Source organism: Podarcis cretensis (assembly GCF_951804945.1).
Source record: "Podarcis cretensis genome assembly, chromosome: 1".
Taxonomy (NCBI): Eukaryota; Metazoa; Chordata; class Lepidosauria; order Squamata; family Lacertidae; genus Podarcis; species Podarcis cretensis.
In genome coordinates, this window is record NC_137170.1 from 68,565,876 (window position 1) to 68,590,470 (window position 24,595).

General features: G+C 43.0%; 1 protein-coding gene across 11 annotated transcripts in view; it reads left to right on the forward strand.

Annotated features, from left to right (window-relative positions):
* The window catches only part of PPFIBP2 (PPFIA binding protein 2), a 106,786-nt gene that overhangs the window by 38,228 nt on the left and 43,963 nt on the right, over positions 1–24,595 (forward strand). For 6 of the 11 annotated variants that reach the window (XM_079964240.1, XM_079964243.1, XM_079964236.1 and 3 more), the window contains exons 4-5: positions 13,363–13,455; positions 23,574–23,687. In XM_079964240.1, coding sequence (XP_079820366.1) covers positions 13,363–13,455; positions 23,574–23,687 — 207 coding nt within the window. Of the gene's footprint in view, positions 1–2,656; positions 2,780–3,095; positions 3,216–6,112; positions 6,612–8,011; positions 8,039–13,362; positions 13,456–22,918; positions 23,172–23,573; positions 23,688–24,595 lie in introns of those variants that run through there. The other 5 variants (XM_079964237.1, XM_079964238.1, XM_079964245.1 and 2 more) reach the window with 5 other exon arrangements.

Consider the following 24,595-nt stretch of genomic DNA (forward strand, 5'->3'; position numbering starts at 1 on the left):
AGAAACTTTTGGAGACAGTGATGATTGGTGCACAAGGCCTCAGATTGACTTGGAAAAATTATTTCGAGTTCCTCCATTTTGGGGGAGAAATGTCCAAGTTAATCTGTGGAGAGTTTGCTCATTTCTACTCTGCTTTGGCTTCCAATGTGCTCAGTGATATCAACATACGTTCCAATCAGATTTAGTGCTATAACAATGAGAAGGTTTGCACATAAGGCTAGCCAAACCATGGCTAAGGGTGAGTTCATGGGGTTCCCAAAGAAGAGATTGTTGTCATTGCACACCTGCTGCTTGGTTTAGTGTGTTTTCCAAACCTGGGCTCATGATTTGTCTCCCTCCAGATGAACCATGAGCTGCATTCAAGTGTTCTTTGTTTCACAGCTCATGGTTTGTCTAGACAAAGCACAAGCCCTGGTTTGGACAACATGCTAAGTCAAACCATGGCTTAGCTTGCAACGGTGCAGCAGCTGGACTGGGGAGGAGGACAGCAGCTGCAAGAAGACCCACATGTTAAGCCATGATTTGACTGGGCACTACATGCAAACCAGTTCATTGTCTTGCATTCAAATGTTTCTAGTATGAAAATTACCAAGGAAAAAAATAGTGCTGAAGTTGTACTCTTGTTGTACAGCAGTGCACTGGCACAAAAATACAATCTTTGGGGCATTTTTTAAAAAAATGTATAGAAACTCACATCCTGAAATAATTTTTTCATGCTGGAAATATTTTTAGCCCTATAATCATAACCAATGGACACATTTTTAACTTCAGGTGAAATTTGTAACTGAAAAGAAGCACATTTCTTTTAGTGATGTGGATTTTGTTTATTCTATATATATATAAAAAAATAACTTGGTATTTTTAGTTACTGCGGTCCTTACTTTCTGACCTAAATAAATAGTAGAGATCGTCAAATTGTGGCCTGAACACCATGACTTTAATCTTGCCTCTATAGTCAGAGGTAGGTACCATTTACTGCTACAGTTTCTGAGACGACAGAATGGTGTATTGAGAGTAGTGGTGTTCAATGACACACACATTAGATATCCCAAAATCTACTGCACCTGCTAGAGGAGCTCTGTTTTTTAATTAATTTTATAATGAATGATTTTAGAGTGTTTGTGCTGTACTTTTGTACTGTTTTATTGTTAGCCACCCTGAGCCCGGCTTTGGCTGGGGAGGGCGGGATATAAATAAAATTTATTAATATTATTATTATTATTATTATTATTATTATTATTATTATTCAGGATATGCAATCTGAGTCTAGTTTAATCATGCAGGCTTGGAAAGGGAAAAAAGGAAGACAGGACAAAATAAGCTGTAATAGGGCTTGCAATTAAAACATCACATGCGTTTAAATATGTTCTCGTTTACAAGTAGTGAAACACGAGGCACTGTATTTCTAGTTTGGTAGTGTTTTATGCAGATCTCTGATAGTGGTTTTTCATTGTTCTGCACCCAGAGCTGCTTAAAGAAAGGGTGTGTGGGGTGTGTGTGATAAAAATGTAAGAAAATGCTTAGTTATACATTACGTTTTTCTTTTTTTAAAGATATTGGGAAGCTATTATGTAGCTACCCAAGTTTACTAGTGTTCTTGGTTGTTTCCTACTCATGCTGTAATTAGAAAATCCCTATAATGAGTGTGGAGACTAGATGACTTAGATCATGTATTTAAAAATTGTGAGTCTGTGATATCCCACCTTTCTCATGGGACTTGAAGAAGCATACATAAAGTTTGCCGTGGGAAACATACCTGTTCAACTGTCAAGGTGGATTCACGGGTTACAGTTTCTAGGCTCACCTTGTCACATTACTGTACAGTGGTACCTCGGGTTACAAACTTAATTCATTCCAGAAGTCCGTTCTTAACCTGGCGCGCATTCCCTACATAGGCCTCCCATGGCCCTGGAAGCGGATTGCGTTCATATGCCAGGGCAAAGTTCGCAACCCGGAACACCTACTTCTGGGTTTGTGGAGTTCATAACCCGAAGCATTCGTAAGCAGGACTGTTCATAACCCAAGGTACCACTGTAAACTTGAATGCTTGACATGGAATCTGGATCCAGAGTATATGGGGGAATGCTTCATTCCCTGTAAGCTCCCCCCCCCCCCCCCGCTTTTTCATTTAATCAACTAAAGCTCTCCTTAAAGGCAAGGGAAGCTATAGCAGAATGTTGCTTTCTGTGAGAGTGCACATTCTGTAGAACTTGTTTTTTCTACAGAGAGATTTATCTGGCTAACTTTCTTCAGGTTTTTAAAGGGACAGTACAGACTTCTTTATTCCACAAAGTATTTCATATGTTTAACATGCTGGATTTTATTTGACTGTATTTGGCTTTCTTCTGATGTGACCTTGTTTGCAAAAATGTCAATGAAATATTAGCACTGGAGCAAAGTTGGTAGGTGGCTTTAATGCAGTGGCTGCTTTTATATTTATAGTGGGAGCTATTTTAGGATAGAGTGGTGGTATATAAATTTTAAAAGTCATAGCAACAAACGAAGAACAAAAAGGAAGTGATAAAAATGTCTAAAATGCTTTGAAGGAGCTCATCAGTGTGTGTACTTAGGAAAAAGAAGCAGATCTTGTTCCACTGGTTTTGTAAACTCAAGGGTTAACTCTTCCGATTATGTTCCAGGAAGTAATAGTTTGTCTGTACAGTGACACTTTACTTTTATTTTCTGACATGGAGAGATGGCAAACCGTACACTTCTAAACAAAAAGTGGACTATTAAATCAACATAGCAAGTGGTCTACTTTCAGCAGAGTTCTGCATTTGTAAGTATATAATGCCAAGTAATAAATGCACTGTGTTTCATAATTGAGAATACATATTCTTTATATCCTGGACAAAGTAAAATGAATGGGCCGGAAGGTGGATGGCTTCAATCACTCCTAGAGATCTTACTTAGACAACATTCACACCATCCAGTTTGTTAAATAGAGAGAAGGGTGTTTTAAAGTTTGTTTAAACTTATTTTTTCTTGCATTTACATGGGGCCAAAGCTCAAACCTGACATAAAACTAAGACTCAGGTAGCATGTGACTCAACGGAATGCACTTTATCAACATTCCTAACCGATAGGGCACTGACAGGAGTGCCAGATAAAAGCCTCTGAATTTCTAATTTCCTTTTTGGCTCAGAAGAAGGTGCAGGGAGAAAATCAAGGTGCAGTTACATGAAATCTGGAAAGAGTTGCTGAACCAGAAATAGGTATGTTAGATATTTTAAAACACTGTTTTTAATGAGGGCTGCTAGTGTTCACGTGTTTAGGCTAGCACACAGGATGGTGTAGCTCTCCCTTATTATTTATTGCCTGTTTTCAGGGAGGGGACCTGGTTCTGGGCAGGGACAGCTGGGCTTGAGTGGTGTGCTTCAGTGTGGTAGGATAATGGGGGAAGTGCTAAGCCAATCAAACAAAACTCTTCTGTAACCAGTGCTTTCAGAGCCGCAGCACATAAGAAGTACAGTCAGCTTAACTAAAGACCTAGGAGATTTTAACCAACAACATACATGTTGTAAAGCTTAGCTGATGAAGTAACTAGTCAAGAATCTAACTTCTCTTTAAAAATAAATAAATTACCATCTTCTAATAGTATGGTCTTGGTGGTCCTACTCATGTTTCGCCAGTCTGTCCAAAAACACAGATTCCAGTGCTTTTAATTTCTAGGACATGTTCAGATTCTTCCTTTTGTCTGCCATTTCCACTGAGAATTATGCCCAGGGAGAGAGTAGCAGTTGGCTTTGGGCTCACGTAATCTCTCCCTGCCCCTGCTCCTGCCCCAGGCTCCTCACCCTGGGAGAAACAAACATTATTATTTTTCTGTGTTTATTAGATCATGGGATCTACTTGGCTCTCTCAGGTATATAACCCACAAGTGAAGAAGTGGGAGGGGTATAGAAGTGTTTGTAGAACTGAAGCCTGTTCTCAGTCTGCCCATTGGTGGTGGTGGTGGTGGGTATATTGCCTATGGAGAGCCCTAGTTTTTAAGTTGAGACGCATGCTGACTAGGGTGCTCAGGTGTCTTTACAGCAGGCGTTCCTCTCACCATAAATGGTGGTATGATGTGTGGGTGGTAAGAGAACGCTGTCTTGGCAGTCTGCCAGAACTTGCTGTCCTCAAGGCTTGAAACTCATTGAAATGTCTGTGGGATGTCTAATTTGTTGAAATAGAAACCAGTATGGGTGGTCTTGGGGAGACTGCTTTAAGTGACCTACGTAGGTTTTCATTGGGGCGTATGTTTGTATATGCTGTCATAGTACGTTACTGCATACCAACATGCCTGAAATATACCCACACTTAGGTTTTTCACCCCCATTTTTGATATATTATGTAGATTTAGAAGTAGCTAAGACAGCAGTTCTGTCTTTCTGTGTCGGAGGTTTTAAAAATGCCACCAGCCATGATTCTGATTAGGCCCCGCTGTTGCTGCTTCTGTTATGCAAAGTAGAAAAAATGACCCTGCATTAAACTATGTATTGAACATAATACTTGGTTTGGCCTATAGTGAGATTTGGATGAGGAAGCTACAGTAGTTGGAAACTGCTTGGGGGAGATAGAATTCCATGCCAGATCAAGTAACCCATGGCTTGGACAAGCTGGAAGCTGTCTTTCACATCTTGTGCTTCCTGTGGGGGTACTATTTTGGGGTAGCTATTTTTGAGCCATTCTTAATAACTTCAGTAGTACAATCCTGATATTGTTGTTAAGATGTTTGACTGTTCCCAGTGCCTAGCATTGCTGTAATTCCAAGAGTACCTTTTTGTCATGGTTAAGTGATCAGATGAAAAAACTCGTGCCATTCTGTTGCTATTGCATACCCTCTGGGGTTTGCTTCCTGTTTGGGTACTTCTGTTTCAAGGTGTGCATTTTCCCCATTCATGGATGCTGCACAGAGCAAGACACTGAGATGGAGATTGCTGCTAGCTCCCACCCCATTTTGTCAAGTGGCCTTTGGCCATTGTGAAAGATGGTAACACAAACTGGTAACAGTGGCTCTTGGAAATTCGTTGTTTGCTTAAGAAAAGGCATGTGCGCACAGGTATATAAATAAACTGTGCACATGCCCAGAACAGAAAAATGGGGAGGAGTGGTGGGTGGGGGAAGAATGACTGAGGATAGAGGCAGAAAATCACCACAGAGATACTTTCTGGTGTGCTCTGAATATCCATGGCTGAAAACAGGAATGTGTGGGACCTGATCTGCCCCTCCCTCCAAAACCCCCAGATCTTTGTGACTTCCTGTCTTGAAGAAGCACCCCTAGAAAAAGGGGGCCTCTCTGAAGCAGTGGAGAGGTGCTGTCAGTCAGCGTGGGGCAGTACTGAGCTGGATGAAATAGTAGTCTGACATGGCATGATATATTTTCCAAAAGAATAGACACAGTCTGCCTGCTTTAAAGATACTTGGGTATGTTCTTGAGCTTTATTGGAAAATAGCACAACGGGCACACATTTTAGGGGTGGGTGGGGAGGTGCAGCTAAGTGCTTGTTAGGCATGCAATATGTTCACTTGCCATTTCCCCCCTCTCAAGTATTACATGCAATGTATCTGAACGGGTCAAGAGCCAAAGCTAATGCTGCTGCAGAGAAGAAGAAAGGGACACAACCAAAACGACAAACGGAAACCCACCTTGTTATGGGGATTCAATGAGGAGGGCTGAGCCATGTGAGCTCCTTGGAGAAAAAGGCGGGATATAAATGCAACAAGCACACCTTAAGCATTGCTTTGATATGTGCCCTCATGTGACTACAACAATTCCTGAATGCTTCCATCTTCAGCCAGGGAATGTAAACACGTTGAAGGTATTTTTGCAATCTGTTGATGCATTGCCCCCTCTTGGAAATCTGTACAAGGAACACTTGGCTTTGTGCAGAAGGGGGCTGTCCTAAAATATTTGTGCCTTTGTGAGAATGGAGTAACCAGCAATTCTCAAACGGCAGGGCTTATTTTTAGCTAAGTCTCAGCCTGAAATAAATTGGGAAGCTGAGGAGCGTTCTGATAAACACGAGTAAAACAGAGACAGGAAATAGAGGGTCTTTGGGTAATGAGTTCCAGCCACTCTTGAAACAGAAAGCTAGTGAAGGCATTACTTGAAAATAGTTTCTCTATGACAGCCTAGCAATTTTTAGCTTGTTATTTTACCATTAAAAGGGAACACTCTCACTGCAGTTTTCAACTGCACTACAGAAGCTTCCCTTTCCCCCTCCCTCTCTCTTTTTTCCCCTCAGACCATCTGGCATTATGCATCTTTTGAAGCCTTTAGAATGATATTACTGCCTGTTGATGACTGATCTCTGCTTAAAAAAACCCAGATGCTCTCTGGGTTGGGGAGGTGGGGAGACGCTGCCTGAAGTTTGTACAGTTGTGTGTGTACATTCAGCAGAAGAGTTTAGAAGGAGCCCGGGGGACAATTTTAAGTCAAATATGTACAGACATCCAGCTTGCTAGAGGTAGAGAAACTCAGTGTGAGTTGGGGAGAGCGCTAGATAGAAAGATTGTGGTCTCTCTCCAGAACAAAGCTCTGAACCCAGGGAATATAATTGCTGAGATGGGCCCGAAGCATGGAGAGTGAGATTGATATTTACAAACACTTCACGTGGCTAAAGAGGGTAAGTGACTCTTCTGCAGTTCTGTTACTTAACAGCTTTGTGGGTAGAGAAAATGGAATACATTAACTTTTTCCACCTCTGTGGGAAATTATGGCTTGTCCCACAGTCTGAAAATGGGACAGGGGTTGAGGAGAGAACCAATATTCCTTTGTCTTTACAAAGAACAGTGGGAGTGTTCTGAGTACTGTTTTAATGTGGTATTCAGTGATAACTGTCCAAAGAGGGTTTCAGATCTGATCCTAGTTCACAGCTAATGGTAAAAATGCCTGTGTGCATTTCATGTTACCAGCTTTTCAGGTAACCCTTTCTTTCTTTGTCTAACATTTGCACATATACTATAGTTGCGTGCTTTAAACATGCAAGCTAACCTGTGGATTTTAAATAATTCAATCCCATTGACCACAATAGGTTTGAAATCAGTTTCTCCCAATTTGTTTTGCATTTAGATCACAATGATCATATTAATTTTGTAGTGACTAATTTAAATCCAGTATTGAGAAGCACCTTAACTATATTTTATCTATAGGGGATGTGGGGTAGCAAGGGTAGCATAAGGCAGAATTTCTTCATCTTCTTGAAGAATTTTTGTTTGTCTCTCTACATAAATGTACTTAAGGTTGCAGTGAAGTACACTTCACAAGGAGGATTCATATCACTACTCAATTGAATAATGCTAACATTATTATTATGCAACATTCCTCTTCCAAGTGCCTTTGTGTACTAAGGAAAATAATATACAGCCTTGGCAAAGTGCAGTATTTATCATTGGCTCTATTAATGACTAAAGTGAAGTTTAAATGAACTGGGATTACATAGTTGAGTTTTTGCTCTGAGGAAGTTTGTTTCACTATGCAATATTATGAATGTCTACTTCTAAGCAAAGCTCATTGAGCTTAATGGTCCTTACTCCCAGCTAAGTGGATACAGGATAGCAGCCTCAGGTCTGCCATTCTGGAGACTCAAAAGGACAAGAAATGGCAGATAATATTTTAAAGGATATGCATCTGAGTGATAAAATAATGCAAATTTTATTATTTGTGTAGGAAGTCTGATTTTAGCTCCAAAAGTAAATGGTTAGATTACGTATTTAGCATCATATATTTTCAAAGCTAAGTGGTGAAGTCCATAGTAAATAGGACATACAGCATTTGCACTAAATTGATCTTAATATTGGTTCTCTTCAGCTAAACAAATTTTCAGAAAGCTGGACTATGGTTACAAACTAAGCTCTGGTTTCCTGTGGCAGAAAAGGACATTGACACTGTGCAACATTCTTGTGGGATAATTCATTCTCAAGATTGTGGGCGTAATTGGGATTATATCCAAACACAGTTTGCTAAATATGTGCACGGTACTCTGTTAAAACAGCCTGTGGAGTCTCTGCTCTTATTCTGAGGAAATGGAAGTGTGATGGAATGTCAGTAGCTGTGAGTAGCTTCTTTATATGTAGAGGGTTTTAAAAGTGTGGTACGCTGATTGCAACATGCCTGTGAATAGTGATTCTTAAAGAATGGGTGTCGGGACAGCGGAGGGATGTAGTAAAGACAGAACTTATGTTGTGGTCCCGTGGGGGATAAAATGAGGAAATGCAGTAAAAGGGCTTCAGGCACTTCTGCATTTCTCCCAGGAAAAACTTGATTCCCATTGTGCTCACACAAGCTCCTTTGATAAGTAATTAAAACATTTGCAAAAAGCTGTGCAGTGAATTCATTCTGATGCCACATGATCCCATTGCTGTTGCATGCTTGGGCACCAACTGCGGTGGTAACCTGATGCTCTTTTGGCTGGTAATAAAAGCACTGCTTCCTCCAATAGATGCTGGGGGTGGTGGGGGGGAGCAGCAAGGGTGAGGAACTGAACTGGGTTCCCGTCAGTTCTCAGTTGCATGTGCCAAACCTGGCTCTAGTTTCATGGTACGGGGGAATGAAACGAGCATAACATCAGTTTTGTCATTGCAAGAGTGCAGAGCCAGGTTTGCTGAATGATTTAGTGGTGAGTTGTAAGGCAGGAGGAAAAGTATGAAGTGACTAAAATACTCAGTTGATCAAATGATTCAGCTGCCCAAACCTTTGAACCTACTTGCATTTTATAAGCCATAGAATCTAAGGGCTTATGGTTGCTCTACTTGAACTTGCTTGAAAGTGCCATTCATGATTTCTGTAGCACTCCTATCAAATGTCCATGACAAAAGACCCCTTCCTTGTAAGCAATTCCAGCCAAGAAGAGGCTTGTTCAGAGTCCAGTGTCGAGAGATCTTGGGCACTGGTCATGTGGCAGCCTGCGAAAGGGACAAGTAACTGGAGCCAAAACAAACAGCATCCTCTCTTCTTTGGTCATAAAGCAAGCAGAGTTGATTTTTTTTTTCTCTTATCAAAGAGGCTTTGGTGACAAGTAGAGGAGGGATTGGTTATATGTGTACTCTCATTTAAGGGGGTGATGTAAATTGGCCACAAAAAGCACTTCATTACTTTGTTTTAAATTATATATGCATGGATCTCCTTTCCATTAAAGAAATTGTGGCTTCTAGTAAGCAGGATAAGACTGCAGATTTGAATAATGGTAATACTTTTATTAATGTTAAGCCATGGTTTGTTCAGCTAAGTTACAGTTTGTTTTAATATCTGAAGCAGAAAAAGAAGGAAGAATAAACCAGAATCCTTTGAACCAGCATAATTCAAAGCTGATTTTCAAACTCTCAGCTTTTCTGTTCTCTCTGAATTGATAGACCATTGGAATGTCATGGTTTGGGCTCTGATTCCACTTGAAGAGTGTGTCACACCTTTGGAGACAGAAGTAAACTAATGAAGCTGAGTTCTGAGGAGATGATAGACAAGGGTAGAGGAGCTCTGAACAATGATTGGCCTGTGATACATCCGGAAACCTGGGCTATGATACGTCAGAGTGCTGCTCCATTCACTTTTTGTAAAGGACTCAGCATAACTCCACCCCCCACACCCATAATGGAGCTCTTGCATGTACCAGGACATCTAAAATACTGTAAGCCCATTACTGGAAGCATCAGTATTACAAACAAGTTGATGTATACCTAGAAATTTCTTAAAAATCCAGTACTTGCTGTAATATGAAGAAATTGGTTGTGTAGTAGGCACATTCAAATGAGTGGTCCGCAACAATGGACATTAGTTTTTCTCTTCTTGATATTATTCCAGACATGAGTGCAGATTAACTAAATCCAAAGTCTTCAAAATGGTCTGTAGGGCTGAGCTACTGAACAAATAGTTGGATGACTACATTTTGTTGGCTCTGCTCTGTTTCCATCTGCCAGTTTGCATTTAAAAGAAAGTCAGAATACATTGAACATGTCTCAACAGCTACACTTTTCTGCACAAGCAGTTGCTTTTATCATCACATGGCTATTATTCAGTATTCCAAATGGAATATAATGGCTTCACATAAACAAACAAAGCAACCAGTCCTTGCGATACAGCTGCAGTGAATAGCCTGGGAGAAAAAGGGAACTAATTTGAGTAAATTCACCAAAGAACTCCTGCATGTGTGCTGCATGGAAGACCAACCTTGTTTGTACTTAGTTGAATTAAGGAAAGAATGTTTTTGAGTTCTTCTTCATGACAGTTGTTCATACAAGGCTATGCAAGGCTACCAGTAGTGTTGTTGAAACTTGGCATGTCTCCTTCCTGCTTCCTTCCACATTTAGCCTGTTACCATGTTGTGTTCCCATAAAATGTTGTAAAAATTTGTCCCCTCCTTCATCTGCAAACTTGGGGGCACCTTTCTTCTCTCTGGTTTCCTACTTTTTACATTCTTTATTTTACATTCACACCTTGTAATACTTCCCCCAAAATTAATGCACAGGCTTTGTATCTTCTTCCTAATTACCTCACATGGTCATTTGTGAGTATAAAATGGGGGTATGTTCCTTTGAGCCCCTTGTTGGAGGAAAGGTGGGTGATAAATGAAGTAGAAAAATCTATTTTCTTTTTTTAAAAAAAGCACTGAACACTGCAGAAACCTTATATACCTTTCTCCCTCAGTCCACCCAACACACCCAACACACAAAAAACTCTACCGTGGCCCTCTTAAGTTATGTTTTCCCTTTGAATTGTTTTAGAGGCTTTTGGAAAGAATTTCTTGCACATTAAGTTAGAGATGAAAGGGCTTCTACCAGGCACACATAATTTATTGGCTCTTTGTGTTAGGTACCCAGGTCCTACTTTTAGGCGCAGAGTAAGGCAGCCACTTCAGGTAGCTGATTTTTGGATGTATTGAAAATGCAGCGGATTGTAGGTATTTAATATATTGTTATATTTCCACTCACGCAAGTCACGTTTGTGGTGCCAAAATAACTCGGCAAGCATTGGTCACTATGCATCTTGGGTGCTTTGTTCAGCCTTCAGGCAGAAAAATGTCTTGGGCCAGTCCTGCAGATGCCCAGTACTCCTTGTTCTTAGAGAGCAATGTCTCTCTCACCTGCCTCTGTAAACACATTTCTGAATAACCTTGGAGTTCTCCAGGGCATGTATTTGACTTTCTGCAACCTGTCCCACTCCAGATTGTCTCTGGAGCCTCTTGATAGCAGTCTCCCCTTGTTCCAGTTCTGAGCTCTAGGTCCTGGGGTGGTTGCTCCAGTTGTCCGCTGCTCCCCTACCTCCTCCTGCAATCTCCGCAATTCCGAAGCCATATGTGAAAGCTTTCACGTTAATTTGGAAAAGTGTGGATAACTGTGTAGCTCATACTGCTCAAGGAAAATGTCTACACTTCAAATATGACATTCTTTAAACACAGCCTGTGAACGGCTGCCAAAACTTTAAAAAGTTCAAAAACCAGATGTTTCTGGGGTTTGTGATCCTTTACCAGGTGAATGACCACAGGAGGTTCTTCTTGGGGAGCCATGACAGCACTTGCTTCCATCATAATCTACAAGCCTATACCTTTGGGCCATATTGCTATGTTTTTTATCTTCTCATTATGTTTGCCATAAAGAGAGCCAGTATCTTAAGAGATGCCGTCTGAGACAGAGCAGCTGTTTGCTTAGTAGGTGAGCCTGTCTGGACTACATTTGTCTGTTCTTCTTAAACCTCGAAGCAGCTGATGTTTTGGCAGAGCTGATATTTTCTCATTGGATTACTCTGTCTGATGTGGATGTTGGCTGATATAGTTCCATCCCAAGATATTTTGGAAGCATTAATCAGAGCAGGAAGCGTTGTAATACATTATCTATTTATGGCTTAATGCAGGATGAATCTTTATCCAGAATTTAATGAATTGTCCTGAGAGAGGCAAAACCTATTTCAATGTACAAATTACACCCGCTCTTCTAGTTGCTTAAGATACCTTTCTGTTGCACCAAGGGGCTTTTATCCTATAGATTCATCCTATTATGGACTTTCTGGGTCAAATGTGTCAGCCCAATATTAGGTCTGACTACCTAATGAACGGAGGTCAGGAATATGCTGAGCAAAGTTATATCCCGATCATAAAGAACGTTGTGAAAGGAAATAAGACACTCTATTTCCAGGTAAGTATGTAGATACTGCCCTCTTGGCACTGCCTGTTGCTGCCTTTCGATCCTGCACAAAACTGTCTTGAGGACAGGCTCAACTGAGTAGCCATGAAACTTGCTGGGTGGCCTGTGTCTCAGCTTAACGTCCTCTGCAGGGTGGCTGTCAGGATAAAATGGAGCAGGGAGGAGAACCATGTATGGCAACTTGAGTTCCTTGGAGGAAAGGTGGCCTCTACATTGACATACTCAATAAGTATCTGAATAGAGGTGCTTAACTCATTTTACCTTTCAAATCCTGGCTGTGGCATCTTCAGCTGTGCTGGGAGTTTGTATGTGTTTTGCCACATACTGGAATGTAAGGAATGTTCTTTATAAAGAATTCAGCAATTGCATTGAACTGTGTCACTCTTATTGCTTGATTTTCATTTGTTGTGATAAGGGTGAACTGTTGACTTTTCGTATACTGTACAATACGTTTTCCAGTGTATGGGAAGAAGTAATGGGTGTATTAATTGTTCGTCAACAGTGAATCTGAAGAACATGGTAGGATTGCCACCTTGCAGGCCTGGATGCGTACCTTTAAAAAAAATCAAAAATCCCCAGTACAATGAGAGAACGTAGCTGTGTCTTCTCTCTTCTGTTCTCTTCCCTGGTTCTGATGTCTCTGCCTGTTGTGCCCTGGTATCTCACCCATCACAGCAGCCGATGGCAGGACCAGGATAAGAATAGGTCTGTTTTACATATTTAAAAAATGTGCATTTCCTGTTTTGAAGGCAGGAGGGTAATAAGTAGCAGACAGCTCACTGAGTTTTGGATCTGATTTGTCTTTTGTGGAATTCCAGAAATATGCTGGAGTTGGATGGGTGGCAGTGGACTGACCTTACAGCTGGGATCAATTAATTCCCCCCTTAACCACCCCCTTCTCTCTCTCTCTCATATATGGGTGTAGAGAGGGGAAAGGGAAGATGTTTTCACTTTTGCCACGATTATATCCTAGAAAATTGAAGGGGTTCCAACTTACATTTCATTTTAAAATCCTGTAAAGTGTTTGTGGCTTAGCAGACTTTGTCTGCAGTCCTAACCCCATTTACCTGGGAGTAGACATGGCTAGGACTGCACTGTCAGCTGAGGAAATTTTAAGCTATGTGATACATTTGTGGCATGTTCTTATAGCTATGATGATTACACAGTGCTTTGAAGTTCAAGGCAAGATCTAACAATACAATCACATTTCAATTACTTGTAATCTTAACCTGTTGTTCTCTTTAGTCCCAGGTGAATCACCATACTTCTGCCAGTAATGAAACCTATCAAGAACGCCTGACAAGACTAGAGGGTGACAAAGAGTCTCTCATACTTCAGGTACGCAATTTATAGCATCGCCATTTGCATTTGGAATTTATTGGTGTGTTTGTTGCTCTTTGTGAAAAGCAGGAGAATAGAATATCATTATATCATGTATTTAATATTCTGCTTTTCAGGGCAAGGACTATTTTTAAAAAATCCCTGTACCTACTTCAAATGAAAGAATTTTGGTCTTGGCCTGTGTGGTGTTGAATTCACTTTATTCTTTTAACCGTGTTATTTGAAATATAATAAAAGTCTTATGCTATGTTTCTTGGGGGTTAATTGCAGCAACTGTTAGTTATTGTAGTTGTTGGTGTCAACTTTTAAATTCAATTTCCTGTCTGAAAATTCTACATATTTTAGATACACATACATATTAAAATATTTAAGTACTGCGAGAGCAGAAAACCTTAGGTCTCTATACTCTAAATTTCTGGGTCAAATAGATTGTGGATTCAGCTAGACATCAGCAACAGTAACAAAAAAACAAAACAAAAAAGCACATCCCTAATGGGCTATTGACTTTTAAGGGGGACCTGGTGTGACCCCATAGCCTTTAATAGTGTCTTGAAACTCCTTGGCTGCTGCCTCTCTCTTTATCTGTCTCTGCTAGGAACATGTGTTCAAAGCTGGGACAAAGCTCACTTCAGCGTTTAGCAGTAGGAAAATAGTATCAGTCCATTTTGCATAGCCTAAAAAAATTGAAATTTGAGTGAGAAACTCCAGGCTGTAATGTTTGATTCTTGTTCCCCTGCTTACTTTTGACTGAAATGAAATGTACAATTGTTCTCAAACTTGGGAGTTCAGTTTTGGTTGGTGGTTCTCATTTTATACAAGAAAAAGAACTTCTCAGTCCAAAGTCTTAAAACAGAGAGGAGAAGGAAAGGAAAGAGAAAAAGGGAGATGTTCAGCACCTCTTTTTCTAGAAAAATAGAACAGCTTCTTATGCTGGTTACAATGTCCAGTCTACACCCTTACCTTCCAACACAAAAATTACATTATGGGAATGTAACTCACAAGTTGTGTACTGTGATGCACTGGTGTTCTACAAGACGGGCTGAAATGTGTGTTGAAATTAAGTCACCATGTTGGGTGTTCTTTGTATTGTTATGCATAAATTATTTTCTCCCTCCCCAACACCCCAAACATAAGCAGTGAAGGAGAGTGAAAGAATTCACCAGGATACTCTCATGCAGTCTGCACTGTGACTGAGAAGTATGGGGCAGTCCCAGAAGCATCATCATTGCTCAGAAAGCAATGGCTCATAGCTGAGTTATGAATAAATGGGCAAGGAAAGCAGGACATGGCAAAATAATATCACACAGATGCACATAGCTTCAGGATCAGGAAGAACACAAAATATACGTGTGGTGTGCAAGCTTGAAGTGTTCATCTGTTTTAATCCAAATAAACCCAGTAAGATAAGGTATCTTATTTTCATGAATATTTTCACCTTCCTATGCACTGGCATTGCATATTCAGGGCAATTAGCTGAAGAGATGATCTGATCTGATCATAGTTGTGAGTTCCATGAGTATTATCAGTTCCTGTGCATCTGTTTACCCATTCAAAAGTACAGAAAACAACGTGTGTGTCCTTGATGTTCATGTTACGAGCAGTTGGCTTAATTGTGCATTTTGTTCATTAATCAAACATACAGAAATCAGTGGGTAATTGATGTGCATTGCTTGGATAATTTGCTTAATTGCTGCAAAGCAACTTTCACGGTTAAGCTGATGCATCGGTTTTCTCAAGAATTTGATTATAATACATACCACCAGTTAGGGCCATTGTCGAAAGCCATGAAATGAGGAGTATGGTATTTTATGAGAGGAATATTACAGTGCTTGCAGCATCTCTGTGTGATTCAAGTATCGCAAATGGTTCATTAAGAAACTATTGCAGTAATGTTTATAGCTTGTTTAATTGCTGTCATTCCTTTAGTATAAGATGTAATGACTACTAGGACACAAAACAAAAAAAAATCCTTCCAGTAGCACCTTAAAGACCAACTAACAGTTGGTCTTTAAGGTGCTACTTTAAGGTGTTAGTTGGTCTTTAAGGTGCTACTGGAAGGAATTTTTTTTGTTTTGACTATGGCAGACCAACACGGCTACCTACCTGTAACTGGTACTAGGACACAGACCTTTTGACCAGCTTTTGTCTTAATAGGTGTTTATACTTACTACTCAAGAGGCATGAAGGGAATAGACATATTTGAAGCAAGAATACATACATACATAATATAGATTATGCCTTAATTATAACTGTTAAGCAATAATGAGTTAAGAGATCATTTTTTTTAGGGGGGGGAAACAATATACCAGTAGACCCAGGGAATTCCCAATGTATTAAAATAGTTGACAGACCAGAGGCAGATGCTCATTGTTAGTAGATTTTTTTTGGGGGGGGGGGATTTGTAACTGGTTAATAATAATAATAATAATAATAATTTATTATTTATACCCCGCCCATCTGGCTGAGTTTCCCCAGCCACTCTGGGCGGCTCCCAATCAGTGTTAAAAACAATACAGCATTACATATTAAAAACTTCCCTGAACAAGGCTGCCTTAAGATGTCTTCTGAATGTCAGGTAATTCTTTATCTCTTTGACATCTGATGGGAGGGCGTTCCACAGGTCGGGCGCCACTACCGAGAAGGCCCTCTGCCTGGTTCCCTGTAGCCTCACTTCTCGCAATGAGGGAACCGCCAGAAGGCCCTCGGCGCTGGATCTCAGTGTCCGGGCTGAACGATGGGGGTGGAGATGCTCCTTCAGGTATACAGGACCGAGGCCGTTTAGGGCTTTAAAGGTCAGCACCAACACTTTGAATCGTGCTCGGAAACGTACTGGGAGCCAGTGCAGATCTCTCAGAACCGGTGTTATGTGGTCCCGGCGGCCACTCCCAGTCACCAGTCTAGCTGCCGCATTCTGGATTAATTGCAGTTTCCGGGTCACCTTCAAAGGTAGCCCCACGTAGAGCGCGTTGCAGTAGTCCAAGCGTGAGATAACCAGAGCATGCACCACTCTGGCGAGACAGTCCGCGGGAAGGTAGGGTCTTAGCCTGCGTACCAGGTGGAGCTGGTAGACAGCTGCCCTGGACACAGAGTTAACCTGCGCCTCCATGGACAGCTGTGAGTCCAAAATGACTCCCAGGCTGCGCACCTGGTCCTTCAGGGGCACAGTTACCCCATTCAGGACCAGGGAATCCTCCACACCTGCCCGCCTCCTGTCCCCCAAAAACAGTACTTCTGTCTTGTCAGGATTCAACCTCAGTCTGTTAGCCGCCATCCAACCTCCAACCGCCTCCAGGCACTCACACAGGACCTTCACCGCCTTCACTGGTTCTGATTTAAAGGAGAGGTAGAGCTGGGTGTCATCTGCATACTGATGAACACCCAGTCCAAACCCCCTGATGATCTCTCCCAGCGGCTTCATATAGATGTTAAAAAGCATGGGGGAGAGGACGGAACCCTGAGGTACCCCACAAGTGAGGGCCCAAGGGTCTGAACACTCATCCCCCACCACCACTTTCTGAACACGGCCCAGGAGGAAGGAGCGGAACCACTGTATAACAGTGCCCCCAGCTCCCAGCCCCTCTAGACGGTCCAGAAGGATGTTATGGTCGATGGTGTCAAAGGCCGCTGAGAGATCCAGCAGAACTAGGAAACAGCTCTCACCTTTGTCCCTAGCCCGCCGGAGATCATCAACCAGCGCGACCAAGGCAGTTTCAGTCCCATGGTGAGGCCTGAATCCCGATTGGAAGGGATCCAAATGGTCCGTTTCCTCCAGGCGTGCTTGGAGTTGTTCAGCAACCACCCGCTCAATCACCTTGCCCAAGAATGGAAGATTTGAGACTGGGCGATAGTTGGCCAAATTGGCCGGGTCTAAAGATGTTTTTTTAAGAAGCGGTTTAATGACCGCCTCTTTCAGCAGGTCTGGGAAGGCTCCCTCACAGAGGGAAGCATTCACCACCCCGCAAAGCCCATCGCCCAGCCCTTCCCGGCTCGCTTTTATCAGCCAGGATGGGCAAGGATCAAGAAGACAGGTGGTCGGTTTCACTCGTCCAAGCAGCCTGTCCACATCCTCGGAGGTAACAGATTGGAATTGATCCCATATAACAGGACCAGACAGAACTCTAGCACTCTCCCGCCCTGGCCCTGCTCCCACTGTGGAGTCTACTTCCTTCTGAATCTGAGCGATTTTATCTGCAAAAAACTTTGCAAAAGCATTGCAGGAGATCTTGGGGTCCCTACCAGGCCCCGGTGGTACAGGTGGTTCCGATAAACTGCGAACCACCTGAAAAAGTCTCCTGCTGCTGTTTTCTGCAGATGCAATGGAGGCGGCGAAGAAGGCCCTCTTCGCCGTCGCCATTGCCACTTGGTAGGCTCGACGTTGAGCTCTAACCCGTGTCCGGTCTGATTCAGAATGAGTTTTCCGCCACCGGCGCTCTAGCCGTCTCAACGATTGTTTCATCACCCTCAGCTCCGGGGAGAACCACGGGGCTGTCCGGGCTCCATGCAATCGGAGAGGGCGCTTCGGAGCCAGACAGTCAATAGCCCTGGTTAACTCCGCATTCCAGCGTGCCACCAGGGAATCAGCTGAAAGGCCATCAACTTGGGATAAAGCATCCCCTACCACTCTCTGGAAGCCAATTGGATCCATTAAGTGGCGGGGGCGGACCATCCGAATCGGTCCCACCTCCCTGCGGAGGGGAAGGGTTGCGGAGAAGTCCAGTTGCACCAGGTAGTGATCTGACCATGGCACTTCTTTTGTTTCGCTTTTAGTTAATGTCAGATCACCAACATCCGTAGAGGTAAACACCAAGTCTAAGGCATGTCCGTGGCTATGGGTTGGGCCAGACTTATTCAGGGACAGCCCCATGGAGGCCATGCTTTCCACGAAGTCCCGAGCTGCCCCTTGTAAGGTCGTGTCGGCATGGATGTTAAAATCCCCCAGGACAACCAAGCTAGGTGTCTCCAGGAGTATATCCGCCACGACCTGAAGCAGCTCGGGCAGGGAATCCTTGGTGCAGCGGGGAGGTCGGTACACCAGTAGGAATCCTGTACTGCCCCTATTGCCCAACTTCCAGAACATGCACTCAGAAAACTGGGTCTTCCCAATAGGACGCCTGGTGCAGACTAATGACTTCCTAAAAATCGCTGCAACCCCCCCTCCCCGCCCACATGACCTGGGTTGCTGTGCGTAAGAGAAACCTGGTGGGCAAGCAGCGGCAAGGACAGGCCCATCTGCCTCATCCAACCAGGTCTCTGTCACACATGCCAGGTCAAATCCTCCATCCACAATCAGGTCGTGGATGGCAGTGGTTTTATTCATCATTGACCTGGCATTGCACAGCAACACTTTCAGGTCATGTGGGTTTCCCTTGCTGATTACTGTATCCTTCCGGTCAGGACCAGACCTGGAGGCAGGGATAGTCCTCAAACAACGACTAAACCTGCCTCCTCGGTAATGACATGGTCTGGTCTTAGCATAACTCCTCCTCCTGCCCGTGATCACTGAGATCGGGTGTCCCAATACATCTCCCCCTGTGGAACCTGCCCCACCCAATCTATTGGCTGAGGCCCACTCCCAGGCAGCCATGACCCTCCCCCTTAAAAGGCAAAATACAAACTATATAATAATTTAACAGAATAATAATAATAATAAAACAAAACAGAACAAAACAAAACAAAACAAAGCAAAACAAGGAACAATAGTGCTGACTCAGTGCTTATCCCACCCCAAGCAAAAATAAAATAATGAAATAATATAATATTATATAAAACAACAACCACCATTTAAAGTGCTGCAAATTAAAAGCGATTAAAACATTTAAAACCATTTTGTCCATTGCTGCCGGTAGCTACTCAGGCCTCTTATGCTGTGGCAGTGAGTGCAGGCCCCGCCCCCTAGGCCGGATGGAGTTGGCAGGAGAGGGAGCGGTCCTCCCAACACTCACGCAAGCAGCAGCAGCAGCAGTCGTGTCCCGGAGGCCTCTCTCAGGCCTCTTATGCTGTGGCAGTGAGTGCAGGCCCCGCCCCCTAGGCCGGATGGAGTTGGCAGGAGAGGGAGCGGCCCTCCCAACATTCACGCAAGCAGCAGCAGCAGCAGCAGCAGTCGTGTCCCGGAGGCCTCTCTCAGGCCTCTTATGCTGTGGCAGTGAGTGCAGGCCCCGCCCCCTCGGCCAGATGGAGTTGGCAGGAGAGGGAGCGGTCCTCCCAACACTCACGCCAGCAGCAGCAGCAGCAGCAGCAGTCGTGTCCCGGAGGCCTCTCTCAGGCCTCTTATGCTGTGGCAGTGAGTGCAGGCCCCGCCCCCTAGGCCGGATGGAGTTGGCAGGAGAGGGAGCGGTCCTCCCAACACTCACGCCAGCAGCAGCAGCAGCAGCAGCAGCAGCAGTCGTGTCCCGGAGGCCTCTCTCAGGCCTCTTATGCTGTGGCAGTGAGTGCAGGCCCCGCCCCCTAGGCCGGATGGAGTTGGCAGGAGAGGGAGCGGCCCTCCCAACATTCACGCAAGCAGCAGCAGCAGCAGCAGCAGTCGTGTCCCGGAGGCCTCTCTCAGGCCTCTTATGCTGTGGCAGTGAGTGCAGGCCCCGCCCCCTCGGCCAGATGGAGTTGGCAGGAGAGGGAGCGGTCCTCCCAACACTCACGCCAGCAGCAGCAGCAGCAGCAGCAGTCGTGTCCCGGAGGCCTCTCTCAGGCCTCTTATGCTGTGGCAGTGAGTGCAGGCCCCGCCCCCTAGGCCGGATGGAGTTGGCAGGAGAGGGAGCGGTCCTCCCAACACTCACGCCAGCAGCAGCAGCAGCAGCAGCAGCAGCAGTCGTGTCCCGGAGGCCTCTCTCAGGCCTCTTATGCTGTGGCAGTGAGTGCAGGCCCCGCCCCCTAGGCCGGATGGAGTTGGCAGGAGAGGGAGCGGCCCTCCCAACATTCACGCAAGCAGCAGCAGAGGTGGTCCAGGGACTAGTGTTTTATTTTCTGTCTCTTGTTTTAAAATGAAAGGGCAACTTGACAACACACACTTGGTTAATGGGCCCACTAAAACAAAGAATAAGAGAATCAGCCCAATCTGTATCAAAGTTAGTAAAGAATACATTCACCACCACCCTCACATTTCAGAGAACTTGGGGCCCTTCCCCTGGATACCGCCAAATGTCTCCCCTTGTTTCTATTCGAAGGTCTGCTGAAGGTGGGAGAGAGAGTTTTATGCTGTCCCAAGCACAGGATCACCCCCAAATATATTCTTTCTTACCAAGAGACAAAACTGCCCTTGGCTGCTTTTCCAGACTAAAGCTGCTTATCTATAATTACTCTTAACCTTGGATAATTGGCTTCCTAAATAAGTAATGTCATTGTGATTTAGTTGGAATTGTTTCTAATGGACACAGGAGATTTGGATTTAAAACTCCGCTTAGCCCTGAAATTCTCAAAGTCTGCCTTGGGAAGCTCACTCTAGTGCAAGAGCTTTGCCACATGTTTGCCCCATATTTCTGGCTAGTCAGCTACATATTGCAGGTGAACATTGTGTGTATATAGACGTTTGCAAAGTACCAGGAAGAGAATCTTTCACATCCGCCTAGACCGACTGGGTGGGAAACTTTTTGAAATAGCCCTAGAAAGAAGGGCTACTCTGCAAAATCAAGTGTCTCTCTCTTCAACATTCCTCTATTGTAGCAGCCAACCAAAACTGCTGTGGGCATCACTTGGAATCCGAGCTCCATGAAATGATTTCTTAATGCAGCAGGCATCATTTTGGGGTTCAGAAATGGGAACTATGGCAAGAATCTAGAATTCCTAATTAAATGCAAATCCCTTCTGCATTCTATCCAGAAGAGCCAATCCCGACATTGTCTGCTCTTCATGGACAAAGCAGATTTCAGTTCTGAGAAGTGATATCTATGAGGTTTTGACATACAGGCTTCCATTGTTGGTTATTTGCCTATTCCATACAACACAAAGCAGGAAAACATTCAGTTGGCAGAGATGCAATTCATTAGATGTAATGTAGCTGGGCACAGGCATCTCTTTGCCTTAATGTTGGCCACCCCAATTCTGCAGACCTGTGAAAGAATTAGCAGTCTGTCAAATGACAGTTGGTTTCCTATAAGGTCAATACAGCTAGAACTCTTTATGCTAAATGCTGGAGATTACAAACCATACCAAAGAAAAAGAATGGGTTGGGAAAAACCTGGGAAGCCGACTTAACATATTTTCTAAGAGGTTGAGAAAGAAGAGACAAGACTGGAAAAATGGTAGAAATCTATTGATTATAGTAAGGGATTTCAAACCAAACAAGCGCTATGGATTTATAATGGAATAATATTTGTGAATCACTACTTTGGAAAATAGATATGTTTTATGTATTACGGGATAGATTAAGGAATTTATGGAAATGGTGCTTTATGTTTTAACATGCCATTATAGCAGGTAGGAAGATTAATCTTCTGAATGAGCTTTTGGTTATTAACATTATTGTTAAGTGATTATTAAGGGATAATGGTTTTGCTCACTTATAATTAATAATCTTACTCATTTTGTGTTATTGTTTTCACAACAGCATAAATATAAGATTTATTTATTTTAAAAAAAAGAACTTGTAGCCTGTGTGCCTACAAATCCTGGCTCTTGGCATGTGGATAACCTCAAAATGTGGAGGTGTCTCTATTTCAGCTTGCAAAATCTTTATAAATCACAAGAGGTGATTCTTCCTTTGCAAAGTAGAACTAGGTTAGCATTAAAAAAAAGAAAGAAGGCAGCTGGTTTTAGATATGACAGGGCTTGCTTTGCTACACAGTCAACTACTTTCTCCCTAAATCTGGATTATTTGGAAAAACCTACAATTATGTACTTTTACTGAAGTACAAAGGTGTGTCTCTGACGCATACCACTGCAATATTTCTTTCCCAATTTTTATGTTAGCAAACTTCTCAAACAAAGAAGGAGGCAGAAAAAAATATCAAGTCCTTGAAGCTCTTCAGTCCAGATTATTCCAACATTCAGGTTTAATTGGTTAAAAGAAATCTGGAGGTGTTAGTTCTGAGAGGTAGGAAGCCCAGGGAACCCTCTGACAATCCAGATTTGCAGAAGGCACACAAAGTCTGTTTGCTTGCTTGTTTCTTTCAATTATATTAGCTACCATTGGGTTCCGCTGCTATTTATTTCTTCTCACAGAATGAAGAGTTCATGTTGTTTTCTGTAGCTGTGGGGTGACACCATTCTTGGATCTCCCTGAGAATTGTTACTAATTCATTCCCAACAATTCAGTGCCTAAACTCTGGCATTCATGTTTAAGCTTGTAATACTTTGAACCTGTGAAAAGCAGAGCACTGCCAATGTTAAAACATGTCTTTTGCATATTACGTTTTTTAAACAGTCACAGAAAGCTTTGTTCATAGGTAAGCTCTTGTGCTCTCGTAAGGAGAAAGATAATTGGTTGGCTTCCTACAAGACTCTTTCCCTTACGTTTCCCCCTTTCTAAGGAGAGAAGTGTTGGCAGAAAGCTGAAAGGGTTGTGCGTGCTCAAAGCCCACTTAAAATATTAACAGGATTCTTCAGGGGCTTTTTCCCTTTGAAGGATTATTTACTGTAAATGCTAGCACATCATCTTCAGTGTTCTGTTTTCACATCAGCATTTGTTTGTTTTTCTAGCCTTCCAAATGCCTCTTTTTTATTTTTTTTAAAATGTTGCTGGTATTTTTCTTCTTCTTCAAAGTGTGATGTAGTGACTTCTTAAGGTAAGTAGCAAACTGTCATTTTGAAAATAGAGTAACACATTTTAAAGTCACTTAGTAACTAGTTGAATGATTTGAGGGGGATTAAAAAAAAGGAAAAAGCCTGTGTAGTGCGGTGTATGTTGGACTGAAGCTTGGGAAGGAGTGGGTTCAAATCCCTATTTGGAGATGAACCTTGTCAAGATGACCTTGGTTCAGCTAGTTGCTGCCTTTAAACCAAATCTATTTTATCCGGCTGTTAGAGAACATGAAGAGATTATTCCATGCCACCACCCTATAAGGAAGAGTGGCCAGCACATGTGGGTGCATATAGCTATGATTCGTTACTAACAGTAATGGCTTTTATCCCTGAAAGTATGGAATATTTCCTTTTTATGACTGTTCCCTTTTTGTCCTCAATTGTAGGTGAGCGTCCTTACAGACCAGGTGGAGGCACAAGGAGAAAAGATCAGAGATCTAGAAGTTTGCCTTGAGGGGCACCAGCTGAAACTTAATGCTACCGAAGAGATGCTTCAACAGGTAGGAGGAGTGTGGGATTTATAAAGAAGCTTTTTGTGAATAAGCAGACTCCATGTACACATCTGGCTCTATAGTCCCTCGAGACAAATAGGCTGGAATTAGATATGTCTCTAGCCTCCTTACAAATCAATTTTTATGAGTTGCTTTTGCTTTCTTGACTGGTGTGTGGTGTTCTGTATTTCAGGCATATAATGCTGTGACCAGTAGGCATGTAAACTGATACCATTGTGTGTATTATTCTTCATTAGTGTGACAAAGAAAAGTCAACAAGAGGGCTGGATGTGGCTGAAAACCTGTTAAACTGGTTAGATGTACTTTTTTAATATAGCTGTAGAGGTTAACCTAATGAAATGGGTGGCTCAGAAGCTGTTTTCACAGAGTTTGGTTTGAGGTTTAAATAATGGGTGATTTTATCAACTTTGGGAAGTTTTAAGTGTTTTAATTGATATTCATTATTTTTAACTGAGCACCTGTGTCCGAAGGTCTCCTTATATGCAGCCATTTGCTCGCAAAAGCAGTTGGATGGTAGACCTAGCTCATCCCACCTTTAAGCAGCAGACAAAGAGGGGTCAGTCTTTGCAACTTGAAGTGACTTGCTAAGTAGAACAAAAGCAACAGTAAATACACAAAGCAAACTCTGAAGGATTTGTTCCTTGCAGTCTCCAGGCCTGCTTATAATCTTGGGATTCTAGAAGTATATCACACTCTGGGATCCTGGCACAAGGAGATCCCAGCTGCTTTTCTCCAACGCTAGGAGCTGGCCCCTGTGCTGAAGCCCCCAAGCATGTTTTTCCTATATGCCTGCATTCACATAAATTAGAGGATAGGTCAGTCAGTAGAGCATGAGACTTTTAATCTCAGGGTCATGGGTTCAAGCCCCACGTTGGGCAAAAATTTCCTGCGTTGCA